Below are 19,528 nucleotides of genomic sequence, written 5' to 3' on the forward strand. Positions count from 1 at the left end.
ATAGGTGAGTGGCATACAAACATTTTACCATAAATCACATATTCTTTGCAATCATCACAATTTTCTCAGGATGTGTCTCTCTAACCACGCAATGAAGTTTCATTCCAATTGAACACCAAGGGGCGCTATGAATCCAAACAAACTGCAGGTGATATAGCACAAATCAGGCTATAAATGACTGAGTCTGTCCAATCTACACAAAAACTTCCAGGAAATGTCTCCATAATGACCTCACACATACACTGCAAGTCTCATTCAAATTGACCAACTAAGGAGCACCTTAAATGCACAATAACTGACGTGGAATGACACAATCGAGGTTTTTCGCAGCTTGCGGCTTTATCAGCAATTATTTTAGTTTTGATCAGCTGCTTTTCTCTCAATTGCCATGAGCTGGACTGAGCTACATATCACACTGAATTGAAAATAAAGTTTTTGACAAATAAGTTGTAGGCATTTTAAATAAAGTGAGCTGTTTGTCCAATCGTTACAAACTTGCACAATATGTTTTATAACAAGGTTGGACCACATGTGCAATTACTTTGAAGTCGCATTGAAAAAAAGGTTTGAACCAGCATAGAAGTTTATATTAAATTGGCTCAATGCTCTTTCTCTGTATAAATTGTTGAATCTCTGTAAATTATAGAGTGTGGTCTATACCTACTCTATCTTTAAGTGTCCTGTTAAAATGTACCTTCTAGCGATGCTTTCCACACCAGCTTGGCTACAGGGGTAATGGCCCCACCTCTGGGTCATAGAATGGGCTCTGGGGTTTGTCAAACTGGTCAAGGGTCGGATCTTCTCTTGAGGAATGGTAGGCTTGTTGGGTGACTGAAAGAAGCCAAAATAAAAGGGTAAGTGGCATGGTAAGTAAAAAACCTTATTGTTATCAGGGTTGCACTTACGGAACCATTGTATATCCTGCACTTACTGCTATTGCACTTCTGGTTAGACCCAAACTGCATTTCGTTGCCTTGTATCTGTACATGTGTATGACATAAAGTTGAATCTAATCTAAATCTAATCTAATATAGACGTGTGAAAATAAGATGCTACTGATGCAAAGATCAGTTCATGATTTGAATCCATCTGAGATTTGAGCCCATCTGATCTATCCGGCCCTGCCCAATGTGCAAATCACTTGGTGTTGGAATGATTGGTTTACTAAAGAAAAACATCTGCTCTGGTATACGATCAAATATGCCTGAGGAAACGCAATCTATGGCATGCCTTGCTGCTGTGTCAAGTTGATGATTTCTATTTCCTTTATTAGTTCTGTTTGTTCCTACACTCCTGTTTTTAACTTACATCCTCGTCTTGTTTCAGGTCGGTCACTTCCTGGTTTACTTCCTACTTTGTCTGCCTTCCCGCAGTGTGTGATTACATTCCCTACCCCAGTGTGCTTTACGTGCGTCTCGTTATCTCCCCAGTCCTTGGTAGTCCCCACCTTTACCTCATTGCAAGATCATCTTTCCTCTGTGTTAACGTTTGAGCGTTATCCATGATTCCAAGCATTCCAGTTTTCCTGACTTTCTGTGTGTCAGACTTCGCTTATTTGTGGATTACCCTGTTGTTCTTTGCTATGGACATATGCCGGTTTGGGTTTTATCACCGGAGAGTTGTGGGCTTCTGTACTCTATCTACCTGTGTGTGAGTCTGATGGTAGGTGTCCATTGTCGGCATCATTTCTACACTTCCCCTTAATTTAATGGGAGCAGCAGTGCAGTGCATTTGGTAGCATCGCGAAGATTGTGGAGAAGTGGGGCCTGCTCCTCATTTGCATACAGTTAAATTCTGGCAACTAATGCAAATGAGGAGCGGATGGCTAGGTTCGACGTTTTTCACAAGCTGACTTTTTACTGACCATTATCAATCTGAAATGACGACAGTCTGCATCTGCAAAGACTACTTCTCACTTCAAATGTTTCAGAAACAAGTTTTGGTGCCTATTTTGTAAATAAGGGATCATATTCCAAACCATTGTTTCCGCTTAAGGTCATTAACGAACAGACAGCCCCACCGGATGCGCTTGTACGATAAGGTGCAGCCATCTGGCTTGTAGGAGGCTGTAGCCTATTTACTTTGCTTGTCATGGTCAGTGAAGAGAACTAATTATTGCTGGTGGCAAGCCCACTACAATGCTATGAACCTCGGGCAATCCCTACACTATTATCAACACATACCTTAGTCTTCCACTGATCTTGTATAGTAATCAAAGTTTAACACCCAGAATTTAGGCCTTGGGGATTATTATGGGACACAAATACTAATCCAACAGCAGCATATCGTGACGGCCCCACCGACGGACAACACACCGAACACTGAGTCACTGACCTCGCCAGACTGTCCGATGGCAAATTATTGGATATAGCGCTATTATTGGAACTGCTTTCATTTAGAACAATTTTTTTTTTTTTTAAAGGGTGACTGTGGTGGTCTGAATGCACCTCACAAGCGAGCCAGCACCCAAACCTTACTCAAAAAGAGAAATGTTGACATTGCTTTATTACAGGAGACACATTTTCTACAGGACTGATACCAGTCGCTTAGCCACCGACTCTATCATACAGTTTCATCCTTCTCAGCAAGCTCGAAAACAAAAGGATGGCCATTATTGTCTAACGGAATATTCCGCTTAAAGTTTTGTTCTCCTGGTCAGTCAATACAGCAGAATTATGATTTCTACAATAGAGTGTAGTTTTGGGGAAATTGCACTTGTGCCATCTTATGCACCTAATATTTTTGATGGTGGTTTCTATGGTATCTCACATATCAGATGCTGGAGTAAATGGACTGTTCTTTGTTGTTGGTGCTTCAATGCTGTGTGGGACCCAAATATTGATGGTTCAAACGCAAAGGTCACTCATTCATGCTTTGACATCATGGGCCAGAGGCTTGGGCCTTTATAGATGTTTGGTGTGCAGTTATTCCACCTGTAAGGATTATTCCTTTTCTCAGGTAGACATAAATCTTTTTCCAGAATAGATTTTCTTTTTGCATCCCCTCAATTATTTTATTCAATTGATAAAGTGGTGTTACTTCCAATAGCATTGTCGGACCATAAAGGGTCCTCTGCCTCAGCACCTAGACCGTCCGTGCTGCTAGATGGCGATTAATACTTTTTTACTGAAAAATGAATCCAACATCACTCAGTTTATAGCAATATTCCAGATATTTGCAGACAATAATGTTGGCCCTGTAGAAGACCCCAGGATATTGTAGGACGAAGTAAAGGGTTTATTAGGAGCAAACCAGAATAGTATCTACTCTAATACGCGCAAAGCTACATCATTGAAACTGCAAAACCATGAAGTTGAGTTCACCAGATTGGACCCACTGTTACAAATTAATTTGACTGAACAGATAACTTTAGAACGATCATTAGTCAAGAGAGAAATAAACAACATCCTGAAACAGAGGTCTGAATGTCTTATTCACAGAGCAAGATAGCGCTATTACTTTCAGGGTGCTACCCCTAGTCACCTTCTCGCTATGAGATTTAGATCCAGTGTTTATTTTGTAGATATTCCCGCTATTAAATCTCCAGATGGTAATATTAGAATGGACCCTGTCAAAATAAATAAATTCTTTCAGATATTTTATTCCAATCTGTATGACTCTGAGGTTAATTTGGATAAATCCCACTGTGGGGCAGCTGGTTGAATCAGCTTGACTTGCCTCAGTTATCAGCAGAGGAATCAGCTAGCTGGACAAATTGATTACATTTGAAGAATTAAGGGTGGCAGTACAGCATATGAAAAAAGGAAAATCACCGGGCTTTGATGGGATTCCCCCAGAATTTTACGCAACTTTTTGGAACAGTTGGGCTCTTCCTCCTTGACATGATTAACTTCTCTATTGAAAGGGTGAATTATCGAGGTGATGTATCAAGATGTTAACACAGCCTTAATTTCCTTACTCCTGAAAAAAGATAAGGATCCTACAGAGTGCTCTAGCTATCGACTTCTGAGTTGGCTTATTGCTAATTTAAAAACATTTCAAAGCTCCTAGCCTGTCGTTTGGAGTCTCATATGGCAATATTAATGAACTCTGACCAAACATGAGTCATAAAAACGAGACAAGCAGCAGATAATGTTAGAATCTTTCTCCACATTGTTGATGCGGCAGAGGACAGTAAGACCCAATGCCACTTCTTTCTCTTGACGCAATGAAAGCCTTTGAGAGACTTGACTGCCATTTTTATGGTCAGTCTTAGAGGTGATGGGCCTTGGTAAAACCTTCAGTGGTATGATTAAAGTTTTGCATTCTAATCCCTCAGCTTGAGTCTTAACCGGACGCACCTCCTCTTTATTTACAGTTTCTAGATCCCCCTGCCAGGTTGCCCCTTGAGTCCTGCATTGTTTGTCATTTCTCTAGAGCCGTTGCTCAAGCCATTCGCCAATCAATTATGGTCTCAACCAATATGAATTCGTAATACACAGCATCATCCCTCATTATTTGCGGACAATGTTTTGGTCTTTTTAGAAAACCTATTTCAGTCTCTTCCTAACCATCTATCTTTATGCGAGGAGTATGGAAGCTTAGCAGGTTTTAAAAAACTGGTCAAAGTCTGCACTACTTAATTTAAATGATTCTGCCGGCAAATCAACCATCTCTGCTACATCCCCATTGTTAAGCAGTTTGTGACAAACTGGCTGACGTGCTGCGGTAAGCAAATCTGGCTCATTTCCGTTTACGGTGCTTGTGTGTTGGTAACGTGTTGCTGCTCTCACTAAATACCAGTTAAATTTGTAGATTTGTCATTACAGCAGCTAACTGTCCGCTAAACACTTATTCTTACAGTAGTTCTGCCTAAGCACTCAAAGTTCTTCACATCTTTCAGCGACTTTTGAATAACATAGTTTTTTTTTCGAACACTTGGTAGCTAACGCTACCGTACTTAAGCTAAGCTGTTAGCCACTTTAGCTTAGAAGTTAGCCATGTTGTCTACCTCTAGCTCTCCTACTTTCTCTTGGTGTGTGAGATGTTTAGTTACTCCTCTGCCTCCTTTAGCGGTAATAGTACTGTGTGTGTAACAAGTGTAGTTTGTTTATAGACAGGAGGCGAAGCTTAGTGCGTTAGAAGTCCAGATCCGCATCATGATAGATCAGTTATTAGTTACTTTAGCTAGCCACCCCCCAATAGTTGGTGCAGGCCGGCCTGAGCCTGAATTGGCCTCTGGTAATCGTAAATAAAATAGTCATAAGCTTTCAAAGCCCCGGACCACCACCAGCCTGCTCAGTTTCTAACAGATTTTTCCCACTCAGCAACACATGCGCTGAGAAACCAACTCTGGTTATTGGCAGCTCCATTTTGAAAAATGTGAAATTAGCAAAGCCAATGGCCATAGTTCATCTCAAGGCCACAGCGCGACATTGAGTCTTATTGAAACAGCTGGCTAAGGATAATCGTAAATACAATAGATTGTTATTCACGTCAGCGTCAATGACTCCCGGTTACGCCAAACGGAGGTCACTAAGATTAATGTTGAATCGGTGTGTACATACACAAAGTCAATGTCGGACACCTTAGTTTTCTCTGGACCTCTGCCCAATCTGACCGTGATGACATGTATAGCCGCATGTCATCATTTTTGTGCCGGCAGTCGAGGTGGTGTCCAGCAAACGATGTGGGCTTTAGATCACTGGCAGACTTTCTGGGTAAGATCTGGTCTCATTCTGAGAGAGGCATTCATCACACTTGTGATGGAGCAGCTCTTTTTCTCTAGAAATCTGGACCAGTTTATTAGTGAACCTAATCCTTAAAATCCAGAGTTGGGACCAGGAGCAGAGTTACAGTCTAACACACTTCTCTGTCCTTCTATTTCAGCATTTACCCACCCAAAACCCTACTCAGAGTCGCAGTCTAACACACTTCTCTGCTCCCCATTCCAGGAGTTCCTAGTCAAACCCCATAGTGACGGTGTCTGCCCCCTGACCATCAAAATTATTTAAATCAAAGTTAAACAGAAGAGGAGCTGTGCATGAAAATCTCATAAAAATTAAAACCACAAGTGCAATAGTGCAAAAGAATAGAGAATTAAATGTGGACTCTTAAACATCAGATCTCTCTTTCTAAAGGTGGTACTAGTAATGAATTAAAATCAGATTATAAATATGATTTTTTTTTCTTACTGAACCTGGCTGGGTGATGGAGAATATGTTAGCCTAATTAATCCACCCCTCCCAGTCATATTAATACTCACATTCCTTGAGCACAGGCTTAGGAGTGAAGTTGCAGCTATCTTCGATTCTAGTCTACTAATTTGCTCCAAACCTAACTAACTAAATTATTAAGTTTTGAATCTGTTCTTAGTCTTTCACACCCAATTGGAAATCACAGCAACCAATTCTATTTGTTATAGTGTTCGAGCACCTGGTCCATGCTCTGAATTCTTATCTGAATTTTTGCAGAGTTTTTGTCAACTTTAGTCCTTCAAACGGACAAAGTTATTATTGTAGGGATTTTAATATTCATGTGGATGATGAGAATGATAACCTTAGTACTGCGTTTATCTCTCTATTAGATTCAATTGGCTTCTCTCAAAGTGTTCATAAACCTACTCACCGTTTTTAAACCACACCCTCGATCTTGTTCCGGTATATGGTGTTGAAATTGAACATTTGATAGTGTTCCCACAGAATCCCTTTTTATCTGACCACTGTTCGATAATTTTTGAGTTTATACTGCTGAACTATACGCCATTATGCAAAAACCCTCATACAAGATGTCTATCTGCTAGTGCTAAATTTAGGATGTGATTCCTTCAGCTTTTAATTCATTACCAAGTCACAAAGTAACGGAGGACTCCTATGCTAATTTCAGTCCCTCCCAAATCGATCATTTTGTTGATAGTACAGCAGGCTCGCTGCAAATGACACTCAACTCTGTTGCCCCTCTAAAAAAGAAGATAATAAAACAAAGACGGTTAGCTCCATGGTAAAACACTGAAACTCAAATTGAAGCATTCTATCGTCCTGTACTCTGGCTTATCTCTTCAAGGTCACGCAGATGAACTGAGCTTTTATCAACATAGACAGTCTGACGCTCACATTCACACACACAACTCATTATCTCACACACACACACCATACACTCCCCCCCCCCCCCATCCCGCCCCGTATCCGTCTGTCTGCTTTGATTTCTTGTGTTTATCACACCCTCCCAATGCCACCTCAAAAAATTCCTTCATGTGTCCACATGAACTGTGTGTTGTCTTGTGCATTATGTTGTGATGTTGTATTGTATATTATGTTGCTGTCTGCATTGTTCCTTTTCGAGAAAGCGTGTGGTGGCACTGTTCCATAGCTGCCGCCCGGAGGCTTGCTCCAACCTAAGTCAAATTCCTCGTATGTAAACTGTCATACCTGGCGAATAAAGCTGATTCTGATTCTGATTCTGATATTGCGGAAACTTGAGAAGATTTGGCATTCCACCAAACGGGAAAAAACTTGTTTAATTTGGCTAGATAGTCTTAAAACTTATAGGAAGGCCCTCCGTAATGCCAGAGCAGCGTACTATTCGTCATTAATAGAGGAAAATTGGAACAACCCCAGGTTTTTTTTAGCACTGTAGCTAGGCTGACGTAAGGTCACAGCGCTATTGAGCAAAGTATTCCCATAGCTATTAGTAGTAACGACTTTATGAGCTTCTTCAATGATAAAATTATAACTATTAGAAACAAAATTCATCAAGACCTGCCTTTAACTGGCATCAATTTATCTCTACATTCAGGAACCTTAGAAACAGCTGTAAAACCAGATGCTGTATATGTTTAGACTGCTTTGTTTCACTCATCAATTTAATTCAATTATTTCTTCATCTGAACCATCAACCTGCCTCTTAAGACTCCATCTTGACTAGCCTACTTAAAGAAGTTTTACCCTTAGTCAACACTTCTCTACTAGATATAACCAATCTGTCTTCATTACAGGCTACAGTGGTGTGAAAAAGTGTTTGCCCCCTTCCTCATTTCCTGTTCCTTTGCATGTTTGTCACACTTAAGTGTTTTGGAACATCAAACCAATTTAAACAATAGTCAAGGACAACACAAGTAAACACAAAATGCAATTTGTAAATGAAGGTGTTTATTATTAAAGGTGAAAAAAAATCCAAACCATCATGGCCCTGTGTGAAAAAGTGATTGCCCCCTAAACCTAATAACTGGTTGGGCCACCCTTAGCAGCAACAACTGCAACCAAGCGTTTGCGATAACGTGCAATGAGGCTTTCACAGCGTCCTGGAGGAATTCTGGCCCACTCATCTTTGCAGAATTGTCCTAATTCAGGTACATTAGAGGGTTTTCGAGCATGAACGGCCTTTTTAAGGTCATACCACAACATCTCAATAGGATTCAGGTCAGGACTTTGGCTAGGCCACTCCAAAGTCTTCATTTTGTTTTTCTTCAGCAATTCGGTGGTGGACTTGCTGGTGTGTTTAGGATCATTGTCCTGCTGCAGTACCCAAGTTCGTTTTAGCTTGAGTACACGAACAGATGGTCGGACATTCTCCTTCAGGATCTCTTGGTAGACAGCAGAATTCATAGTTCCCTTTATCACGGCAAGTCTTCCAGGTCCTGAAGCAGCAAAACAGCCCCATACATCACACTACCACCACCATATTTTACTGTTGGTATAATTTTCTTTTTATGAAATGCAGTGTTCCTTCTACGCCAGATATACTTGGACACACACCTTCCAAAGAGTTCCACTTTTGTCTCATCGGTCCACAGAATGTTGTCCCAAAAGTCTTGGGGATCATCAAGATGTGTTGTGGAGAAATTGAGACAAGCTTTGATTTTCTTTTTGCTCAGCAGTGGTTTTCTCCTTGGAACTCTGCCATGCAGGCCATTTTTGCCCAGTCTTTTCCTGATGGTGGAGGCATGAACGCTGACCTTAACTGAGGCAAGTTATGCCTGCAGTTCTTTGGACGTTGTTGTGGGGTCTTTTGTGACCTCTTGGATGAGTCGTTGCTGCGCTCTTGGGGTAATTTTGGGCGGCCGGACACTCCTGGGAAGGTTCACCACTGTTCCATGTCTTCACCATTTGTGGATAATGGCTCTCACTGTGGTTCGCTGGATTCCCAAAGCTTTGGAATGGCTTTATAACCCTATCCAGACTGATAGATCTCAATTACTTTCTTTCTCAATTGTTCCTGAATTTCTTTGGGTCTCGGCATGATGTGTAGCTTTTAAGGATCTTCTGGTGGACCTTACTGTGTCAAGCAGCTCCTATTGAAGTGATGCCTTGATTGTGAACAGGTGTGGCAATAATCAGGCCTGGGTGTGGCTAGAGAAATTGAACTCAGGTGTGGACAACCACAGTTATAGTATGTTTTAACAAGGGGGGCAATCACTTTTTCACACAGGGCCATGATGGTTTGGATTTTTTTTCACCTTTAATAATAAACACCTTCATTTACAAATTGCATTTTGTGTTTACTTGTGTTGTCCTTGACTATTGTTTAAATTGGTTTGATGTTCCGAAACACTTAAGTGTGACAAACGTGCAAAGGAACAGGAAATGAGGAAGGGGGCAAACACTTTTTCACACCACTGTATGTACCACAGTACTTTAAAGTAGCTGTAATTAAACCTCTTTAAAAAAAGCCCAACCTTAATCCAGATGTTTTAGCCAACTATAGACCTATATCCAACCTTCCATTTCTCTCTAAGATTCTTTAAAAAGCAGTCATCAAACAGCTGTATGACTTTCGGCATAGCAACAGCTTATTTGATCATTTTCAGTCAGGATTTAGAGTTTATCATAGCACAGAGACAGCACTTGAGAAAATTACTAATGACCTCCTAATTGCATCAGACAAAGGACTTATCTCTGTACTGGTGTTTTTAGATTGTAGTGCTGCATTTGATACCATTGACCATCATATCCAATTACAGAGACTGGAACATTTAATTGGCATTAAAGGAACTACTCTAAGCTGGTTTAAGTCTTATTCATCAGATCAATCTCAGTTTGTACATGTTAACGATGAATCGTCCATGCACGCCAAAGTTAGTCATGGAGTCCCACAAGGATCTGTGCTCGGTCCAATCCTGTTCACTTTATATATGCTTCCATTATGGAATATTATCAGGAAACACTCTATAAACTTTCATTGTTATGCAGATGAGACTCAATTATGTCTATCAATCAAGCCGGATGAAACAAATCAGTTAGCTAAACTTCAAATGTGCCTTCAGGATATTAAAACCTGGATGACCTGTAATTTTCTAATGTTAAACTCAGATAAACTGAAGTTATTGTTCTGGGCCCAAGCATCTCAGTGACGCATTATCCAAGGAGATAGTTACTCTGGATGGCATCACCCTGGCATCCAGCACCACTGTGAGGAATCTTGGAGCTATCTTTGATCAGGACATGTCATTTATTCTCACATTAAGCAATTTCAAGGACCACATTTTTTCACCTTCTCCGGGAACCATCACCTTATCATGGTGGAGAGGTTTGTTTGTCCCTATGAACCTGAGGGCTGTGTTGTCTGGAGCTGTGTTCTCCTGGTAGGGTCTCCCATGGCAAAGTGGTCTCAGGTGAGGGGCCAGACAAAGAATGGTTCAAAAACCCCATGAAAGATCGAGGTAGAGAGGGAGTGACCCTGCCCGGGCGGGTGTGGGGATACTCACAAGCCCCCGGCTGAGCGCCGCTGCGTTGGAGTTTACCCCAGTGGACGAGAGGGTCGCCTCCCTACGCCTGCGGGTGATGGGGGGGAAAACTCTGACTGTTGTTTGTGCATATGCACCAAACAGGAGTTCAGAGTATTCGGCCTTCTTGGAGACCTTGAATGGAGTCCTGTATGGGGCTCCAGTAGGGGACTCCATAGTTCTGCTGGGGGACTTCAACGCACACGTGGGCAATGATGGAGATACTTGGAGAGGCGTGATTGGGAGGAACGGCCTCCCTGATCTGAATCAGAGTGGTTGTTTGTTGTTGGACTTCTGTGCTAGTCATGGATTGTCCATAACAAACACCATGTTCGAACATAGGGATGCTCATAAGTGTACGTGGTACCAGAGTACCCTAGGCCAAAGGTCAATGATCGATTTTATAATCGTTTCATCTGATCTGAGGCCGTATGTTTTGGACACTCGGGTGAAGAGAGGGGCAGAGCTGTCAACTGATCACCATCTGGTGGTGAGTTGGGTCAGAGGGTGGGGGAGGACTCTGGACAGACCTGGTAAGCCCAAACGCGTAGTGCGGGTAAATTGGGAACATCTGGAGGAGGCCCCTGTCCGACGGACTTTCAACTCACACCTCCGGCGGAGCTTTTCGTGCATCCCTGTGGAAGCTGGGGGCATTGAACCTGAGTGGACAATGTTCAAAGTTTCCATTGCTGAAGCTGCGGCGGGGAGCTGTGGTCTAAGGGTCTTAGGTGCTTCAAGGGGCGGTAACCCCCGAACACCCTGGTGGACACCGGTGGTCAGGGAAGCCATCCGACTGAAGAAGGAGTCCTTCCGGGATATGTTATCCCAGGGGACTCCGGACGCAGTTGCAAGGTACCGACGGGCCCGAAGGGCTGCAGCCTCTGCCGTGACAGAGGCAAAGTAGCGGGTGTGGGAGAAGTTCGGAGAAGACTTGGAGAAGGACTTTCGGTCGGCACCAAGGTGCTTCTGGAAAACCGTTCGCCACCTCAGGAGGGGGAAGCGGGGACTCATCCAAGCTGTATACAGTAAGGATGGGACGTTGTTGACCTCAACTGGGGAGGTAATAGAGCGGTGGAAGGAGCACTTTGAGGAACTCCTAAATCCAGCTGACACGTCCTCTGTGGTGGAGGCAGAGCTGGAGGATGATGGGGGATTATCGTCAATTTCCCTGGTGGAGGTCGCTGAGGTAGTCAAACAACTCCACAGCGGCAAAGCCCCAGGGATTGATGAGATCCATCCAGAAATGCTGAAAGCTCTGGGTGTGGAGGGGCTGTCTTGGTTGACACGCCTCTTTAACATTGCGTGGAAGTCTGGGACAGTGCCTAAGGAGTGGCAGACCGGGGTGGTGGTTCCCCTCTTCAAAAAGGGGGACCAGAGGGTGTGTGCCAATTACAGGGGTATCACACTTCTCAGCCTCCCTGGTAAAGTCTACTCCAAGGTGCTGGAAAGGAGGGTTCGGCCTAGGGCTGCACAATTAATCGAATTTTAATCGCGATCACGATTTGGACTTCCCACGATCAAATTTGCGTGATCAAGCGATTATTTTTTATAAAGCGTCATTTCATTGAACGCTCCGGGTTTTTTGCAAAGCCAATCTCCCGCTCCATAAAGCCGTCTGCTCATGAGCCAGTCAGAGTAGTTCACTGCACCCCGTGCAGCTAAGTTTCTAGATGTAGACAGTCACAGAGGACAGAGTAGCGTGAGGAAAACTCAACAGATAGCAGTCGGTAATACGTCAGTCTCAAGGTTTACCAGTTTACCAGTAAACGCAACACTTTGTCCCATTTGTTGTTTTTCAGACAACAGCAGTGACCAGTGCTAGTTAGCGTCTGTTAGCTGTTAGCTAGTAGCGTCTGTTAGCTGTTAGCTCTTCTAGGACGCACCGGTGCTAATGTCCTCGCATCCGCTGCAATGCTGTTTGTATGGATATGGTTTAATTTTGCGTTACATGACCCATTTCGTCTGTAAAGCCGTGCCTGTGTGGATCTTTCTACGCTCTCTCGTCCTACTCTCTCTCCTCTACTCTCCGCGCCCCGCCGCACAGCGGCCGCCGGTCCACACTTCTGACATATGTCTACAGTTTTAATTTTTCATTAACACAGCTGTATATTGTTAAGTATGAGGGTCAAACCTGTATTTGTACCAGTGTTTCCGCGGGTAACTGTTATCGCGGCCGCTACGGCGAAGAACACAGAAGAAGTTTTTGAATGCAGCTAACTTCAGTTGGTAGAGTCACAGCGTGGGAGACGGAGCTGCTGGACCGAAGCCTGGACCGGGACCAGGACCAGGACCAGGACCAGAGATGTGACCCATGGCCAGAATATCATAGTTCATAAAAATGCAGCGCAGTGAAGATACAGACGTTTAATACACACGACGTGTGTATCCGCCGTTCGACCCGTGCTGGACCTGTTCATAATGATCAGCCGTCTCTCTGTGAGTAGCGTCCATCACACTCCCTCTCGCAGTTATAAATAGCCTATGTGACAATAAAATTAGTTTTGGTTAAAATCAACAAATAATCGTGAGAATAATCGCGATCAAAATTTTGATCAAAATAATCGCGATTATCATTTTGGCCATAATCGTGCAGCCCTAGTTCGGCCGATAGTCGAACCTCGGATTGAAGAGGAACAATGCGGATTCCGTCCTGGTCGTGGAACAACGGATCAGATCTTTACTCTCGCAAGGATCCTGGAGGGAGCCTGGGAGTATGCCCAACCAGTCTACATGTGTTTTGTGGATCTGGAGAAGGCGTATGACCGGGTCCCCCGGGAGAAACTGTGGGAGGTGCTGCGGGAGTATGGAGTGAGGGGGTCCCTTCTTAGGGCCATCCAATCTCTGTATGACCAAAGCGAGAGCTGTGTCCGGGTTCTCGGCAGTAAGTCGGACTCGTTCCAGGTGAGGGTTGGCCTCCGCCAGGGCTGCGCTTTGTCACCATCCTGTTTATAATATTTATGGACAGGATATCAAGGCGTAGTTGGGGCGGGGAGGGGTTGCAGTTTGGTGGGCTTATGATCTCATCGCTGCTTTTTGCAGATGATGTGGTCCTGATGGCATCATCGGTCTGTGACCTTCAGCACTCACTGGATCGGTTCGCAGCTGAGTGTGAAGCAGCTGGGATGAGGATCAGCACCTCAAAATCTGAGGCCATGGTTCTCAGCAGGAAACCGATGGAGTGCTTTCTTCGGGTAGGGAGTGAGTCCTTACCCCAAGTGAAGGAGTTTAAGTACCTTGGGGTCTTGTTCGCGAGTGAGGGGACTATGGAGCGTGAGATTGGTCGGAGAATCGGAGCAGCTGGTGCGGTATTACATTCTGTTTATCGCACCGTTGTGACGAAAAGGGAGCTGAGCCAGAAGGTGAAGCTCTCGATCTACCGGGCAATTTTCGTTCCTACCCTCACCTATGGTCATGAAGGCTGGGTCATGACCGAAAGAACGAGATCCAGGGTACAAGCGGCCGAAATGGGTTTCCTCAGGAGGGTGGCTGGCGTCTCCCTTAGAGATAAGGTGAGAAGCACAATCATCCGAGAGGAGCTCGGAGTAGAGCCGCTGCTCCTTCGCGTCGAAAGGAGCCAGTTGAGGTGGTTTCGGGCATCTGGTAAGGATGCCTCCTGGGCGCCTCCCTAGGGAGGTGTTCCAGGCACGTCCAGCTGGGAGGAGGCCCCGGGGAAGACCTAGGACTAGGTGGAGAGATTATATCTCCAACCTGGTCTGGGAACGCCTCGGGATCCCCCAGTCGGAGCTGGTTGATGTGGCTCGGGAAAGGGAAGTTTGGGGTCCCCTACTGGAGCTGCTGCCCCCGCGACCCGATACCGGATAAGCGGTCGAAGATGGATGGATGGACATTTTTTCACCTACGTAGTATTGCAAAAATCAGGAATATACTGTCTAAAATGATGCAGAAAAACTAGTCCATGCATTTGTTACTTCTAGGCTGGATTACTGCAATTCGTTATTATCAGGCTGCTTGAAAAACTCCATAAAGACTCTTCAGCTGATTCAGAATGCTGCAGCACGTGTTCTGACAGGAACCAGGAAAAGAGATCACATCTATCCTGTTTTAGCTTCTCTGCATTGGCTTCCTGTAAAATCCAGAATAGAATTTAAAATCTTTCTTCTCACCTACAAAGCTCTTCATGGTCAGGCACCATCTTATCTTAAAGACCTTATAGTACCTATAGTACCAGAGCACAGCGCTCCCAGAATGCAGGGTTACTTGTGGTTCCTAGAGTCTCCAAAAGTTCCTCTCCTTTGGAACCAGGCTCCAGTTTGGGTTCAGGTTGCAGACACCGTCTACACATTTAAGAGTAGGCTTAAGACTTTCTTCTTTGATAAAGCTTATAGTTAGGGCTGGCTCAGGTGAGTCCTGAACCCTCCCTTAGTTATGCTGCTATAGGCCTAGACTGCTGGGGGACTTCCCATAATGCACTGAACACCTCTCTCCTCCTCCTTCTCTACATCTGTAAGCAACCTCATCCCATTAATGCATGTTACTGACTCAACTTCTTCCCTTTCCCGGAGTCTTGTGCTCTCCTGCCCTTGTAGTCTTGTGCTCTCTTGCCCCTCTCCTCTCTCCTCCTATCGCTTCTTGCAGGTGTTTCTGGCTCTGAAGCTGTGGAGTCTGGATCTGTGGTTGGAGTCACCTGCTGCCTCCATGTTCCTGCTCGACACCCTCTGCTACAATTCTCCATGTCTCTCTCTCTCTTTTCTCTGTCTTTCTTTCTCTCTCTCTTTCTCTCTCTTTTTCCTGTCTGTCTCTTTATCTCACCCCCAACCGGTCGAGGCAGATGACCGCCCATCCTGAGCCATGGTTCTGCTCGAGGTTTCTGCCTCTTAAAAGGAAGGTTTTTCCTTGCCTCTATCGCCTAGTGCTTGGTCATGGTGGGAATTGTTGGGTTTCTCTAAATAACATCACAGAGTACGGTCTAGACCTGCACTTTTATGAAAAGTGCTATGAGATAACCGTTGTTGTAATTTGGCACTATATAAATAAAATTGAAATTAATTGAATTGAAATGTTTAGGCATTGAGGTCTTCCCCTGCTTAAGCCAGATAAACATAACTACTCTGTTGCTCTAAACACTATTTTGAAAGGTATGGAAAAATGGATGGATTTCCCCATATCGATTCAAGCCTGTGTCTCAGTGGTTAAAATGAATGTGTTAGCCAGGATACATTTTGTGAACTCTATGGTACCTCTCTCCTCTCCTGCAGGCTATTGGCATAAATTACAATCAGCGGTATCTGAATTTATCTGGAAAGCCAAACACTGGGCCGGTGTGTGTGGCTATTTCTGTTTCTGCATGTGTTGTTTTGTCTCCCTCCCTCCCAGCTTTTCTCTCTGTGTTTTTTTGTGGCTCTGGGACGCATTCTGATGTCTCAGTGTATTGTTTGTGGTTGTTTGTATCTGTTGATATTCTAAATAATAATAATAAAAAACTTTATTACAGATAATCGGACAAAGATATAGTGTATAGTCATTGACATCTATAACACTTCACTTTGGCATGTATTATTTAGTAATGCTTATCAAAATAAATGAATGTTTTGAGAGAACTAAGGGGATATATTTACTACAGTGGTGTGAAAAAGTGTTTGCCCCCTTCCTCATTTCCTGTTCCTTTGCATGTTTGTCACACTTAAGTGTTTCGGAACATCAAACCAATTTAAACAATAGTCAAGGACAACTCAAGTAAACACAAAATGCAATTTGTAAATGAAGGTGTTTATTATTAAAAGGTGAAAAAAAATCCAAACCATCATGGCCCTGTGTGAAAAAGTGATTGCCCCCCTTGTTAAAACATACTATAACTGTAGTTGTCCACACCTGAGTTCAATTTCTCTAGCCACACCCAGGCCTGATTATTGCCACACCTGTTCACAATCAAGGCATCACTTAAATAGGAGCTGCTTGACACAGTAAGGTCCACCAGAAGATCCTTAAAAGCTACACATCATGCCGAGACCCAAAGAAATTCAGGAACAATTGGAACAACCCAAAATTACCCCAAGAGCGCAGCGACAACTCATCCAAGAGGTCACAAAAGACCCCACAACAACGTCCAAAGAACTGCAGGCCTCACTTGCCTCAGTTAAGGTCAGCGTTCATGCCTCCACCATCAGGAAAAGACTGGGCAAAAATGGCCTGCATGGCAGAGTTCCAAGGAGAAAACCACTGCTGAGCAAAAAGAACATCAAAGCTTGTCTCAATTTCTCCACAACACATCTTGATGATCCCCAAGACTTTTGGGACAACATTCTGTGGACCGATGAGACAAAAGTGGAACTCTTTGGAAGGTGTGTGTCCATGTATATCTGGCGTAGAAGGAACACTGCATTTCATAAAAAGAACATTATACCAACAGTAAAATATGGTGGTGGTAGTGTGATGGTCTGGGGCTGTTTTGCTGCTTCAGGACCTGGAAGACTTGCCGTGATAAAAGGAACTATGAATTCTGCTGTCTACCAAGAGATCCTGAAGGAGAATGTCCGACCATCTGTTCGTGTACTCAAGCTGAAACGAACTTGGGTTCTGCAGCAGGACAATTATCCTAAACACACCAGCAAGTCCACCACCGAATGGCTGAAGAAAAACAAAATGAAGACTTTGGAGTGGCCTAGCCAAAGTCCTGACCTGAATCCTATTGAGATGTTGTGGTATGACCCTAAAAAGGCCGTTCATGCTCGAAAACCCTCTAATGTAACTGAATTAGGACAATTCTGCAAAGATGAGTGGGCCAAAATTCCTCCAGGACGCTGTAAAAGCCTCATTGCACGTTATCGCAAACGCTTGGTTGCAGTTGTTGCTGCTAAGGGTGGCCCAACCAGTTATTAGGTTTAGGGGGCAATCGCTTTTTCACACAGGGCCATGATGGTTTGGATTTTTTTTCACCTTTAACCCTCTGAGCCCGAGACACTCGCCCACGAGTTTAAAAGTACCTCTGATTCATAGTTTAATAACTTTTGAACCATACAGGGCGATTTACTCACTTTCGGTTTCGTTTGAATCCTGACGCTTTCGGCTTTACGGAGGTCTTTTCCGGGTCTTTCTAGCCTCTACAGGGGGTTTTCTATCCAGCCTGGAACTTCAGCCTCTTTGGGCTTTAAATCCATACTGTTATATCCAAGATTGATCCACTTTTTATCCATAATTCATCGCGTTTTGGCTCGTTTTCTTCCGCTAGATCGCTCCTCAGCGTCTGCCCTGTCTGTCCCGTCTATTGTTTCAGGAAGTACATGCCCATATATGGGAGATAAAGGCAAACTCTTGGATGGAAGGCCAGAGGGGACAAAAATGCCTAAAGACTCTACTGAAGGCAAAATAATGCAATATTTAGACACATATTTGCTTGTATAACATTGCTGTGGGTGTAATATCAATAAATATGACATTATTATGTTATTATTGGCATAAGTAAATGTCATGAGAGCAAAACGTCTTGACCTTTTTGGAAAGAATGCATGTATTTTGTCAACTATATAAGTTATAATGGTTATTTCTTCACAGTGTGACTCCCAAGACATATGAGAAGTGTTTTAGAATGGAAAATGGCTTAGGTTTTACTTATATGTCTGTGATATCAATACATATCTGGAAGATTCATTTATTTATTTATTTATTTATCTTTAAGGCCCTACAACCATTTTTAACATGCAAGTGACCTCACTGCAACCCAAATATTCCAATAACCCAGTTTGTCCTGAAAAAAATGATGTTCATATCTTGACTGTAGACAACAGGGTTTATGTTTTACAAGCTTTTTTATAAAATAAATCCAGACGGAAATTAAACTGTAAAAATGGCCTCAGGGCCCAGAGCGTTAATAATAAACATCTTCATTTACAAATTGCATTTTGTGTTTACTTGTGTTGTCCTTGACTATTGTTTAAATTGGTTTGATGTTCCGAAACACTTAAGTGTGACAAACATGCAAAGGAACAGGAAATGAGGAAGGGGGGCAAACACTTTTTCACACCACTGTAGTTGTTCTTGGGGTCTTGGTAAAAATAGTCAGTAGTTAGCTAGCTTACAAAGATGGAAGTTAACTTGGTTGATATTTTTCAAGCTATCATTACAGTTTAGAGTGTTAGGGTTGACAAGACAGTAATGTAACAGCCAATTACAGCCAATTATCCAATTGGTCCTCCAAAAAGGCAACAGCTTTTGTAACATATCTACAAGTCTCTACTGAATGTTATACCTCTCAGGTGTCTACCACTGCTAATATACTTTTGAATTAACCAGTAAAATGAATTAGATTACCTCATATGTGACACCACTGTCAGTGCCTGCATCCCAGGGAATGAGGTCTGTGTCCAGCCTTTGGACCCAGCCACACTCCTTGGTGCAAAGGTCCTCTCCTGACAGCCCCACATTCCAGTCTGGGCTGGGCCCAAGCATGGTGAGGAAGGACATCAGGTGATGGGTCCGGTCCACAGAAAACTCTGCTGATGGAGCTGCTCGCCTGGTGACATAGGTAATAAAAACTGAAAAAACAAAGGGCATATCCAGATAATTAAATTAACTGTTTAATATTTTTTAATGACACAGCCCTAAGTATGTTTTGAAACATTTTCCTATATCTCAACACTCAGTTATTGCAATTTTTAGTTAATTACTAGTTAGTTAGTTAATCAACTTCTACTAATTGCTAGATAATTGAAGCTCTAAAGTATCTAATTAGTTTCAGAAAATAGGTCATAATTACATTCTCTCTGAATGTTTTAAACTTACTGAAAATAATAAAATATTTGAAGATAATAATAATGAGGTAATTGTAAGTTTCTTTATTAATGTCATTGGTATCTTAACAATCACGTCTTATCCAAGACATAAGTACAACTGTTTTAGAACAACTTGACAACT

The 19,528-nt window shown here is 43.2% G+C and overlaps 1 protein-coding gene across 1 annotated transcript; it reads right to left on the reverse strand.

The window, feature by feature from the left end:
* Positions 1-694: 694 nt before the first annotated feature.
* On the reverse strand, positions 695-19,128 carry LOC116674498 (spondin-1-like; the record flags this gene model as incomplete). The annotated part of the gene is made up of 2 exons (XM_032506937.1): positions 18,926-19,128; positions 695-831 (listed from the first exon to the last, which is right to left on the reverse strand). Coding segments are annotated over exons 1-2 (290 nt in total), but the record flags the coding sequence as incomplete, so codon positions are not given.
* Positions 19,129-19,528: the final 400 nt, after the last annotated feature.

This window comes from Etheostoma spectabile, unplaced genomic scaffold (assembly GCF_008692095.1).
Source record: "Etheostoma spectabile isolate EspeVRDwgs_2016 unplaced genomic scaffold, UIUC_Espe_1.0 scaffold00000417, whole genome shotgun sequence".
NCBI classification, from domain to species: Eukaryota; Metazoa; Chordata; class Actinopteri; order Perciformes; family Percidae; genus Etheostoma; species Etheostoma spectabile.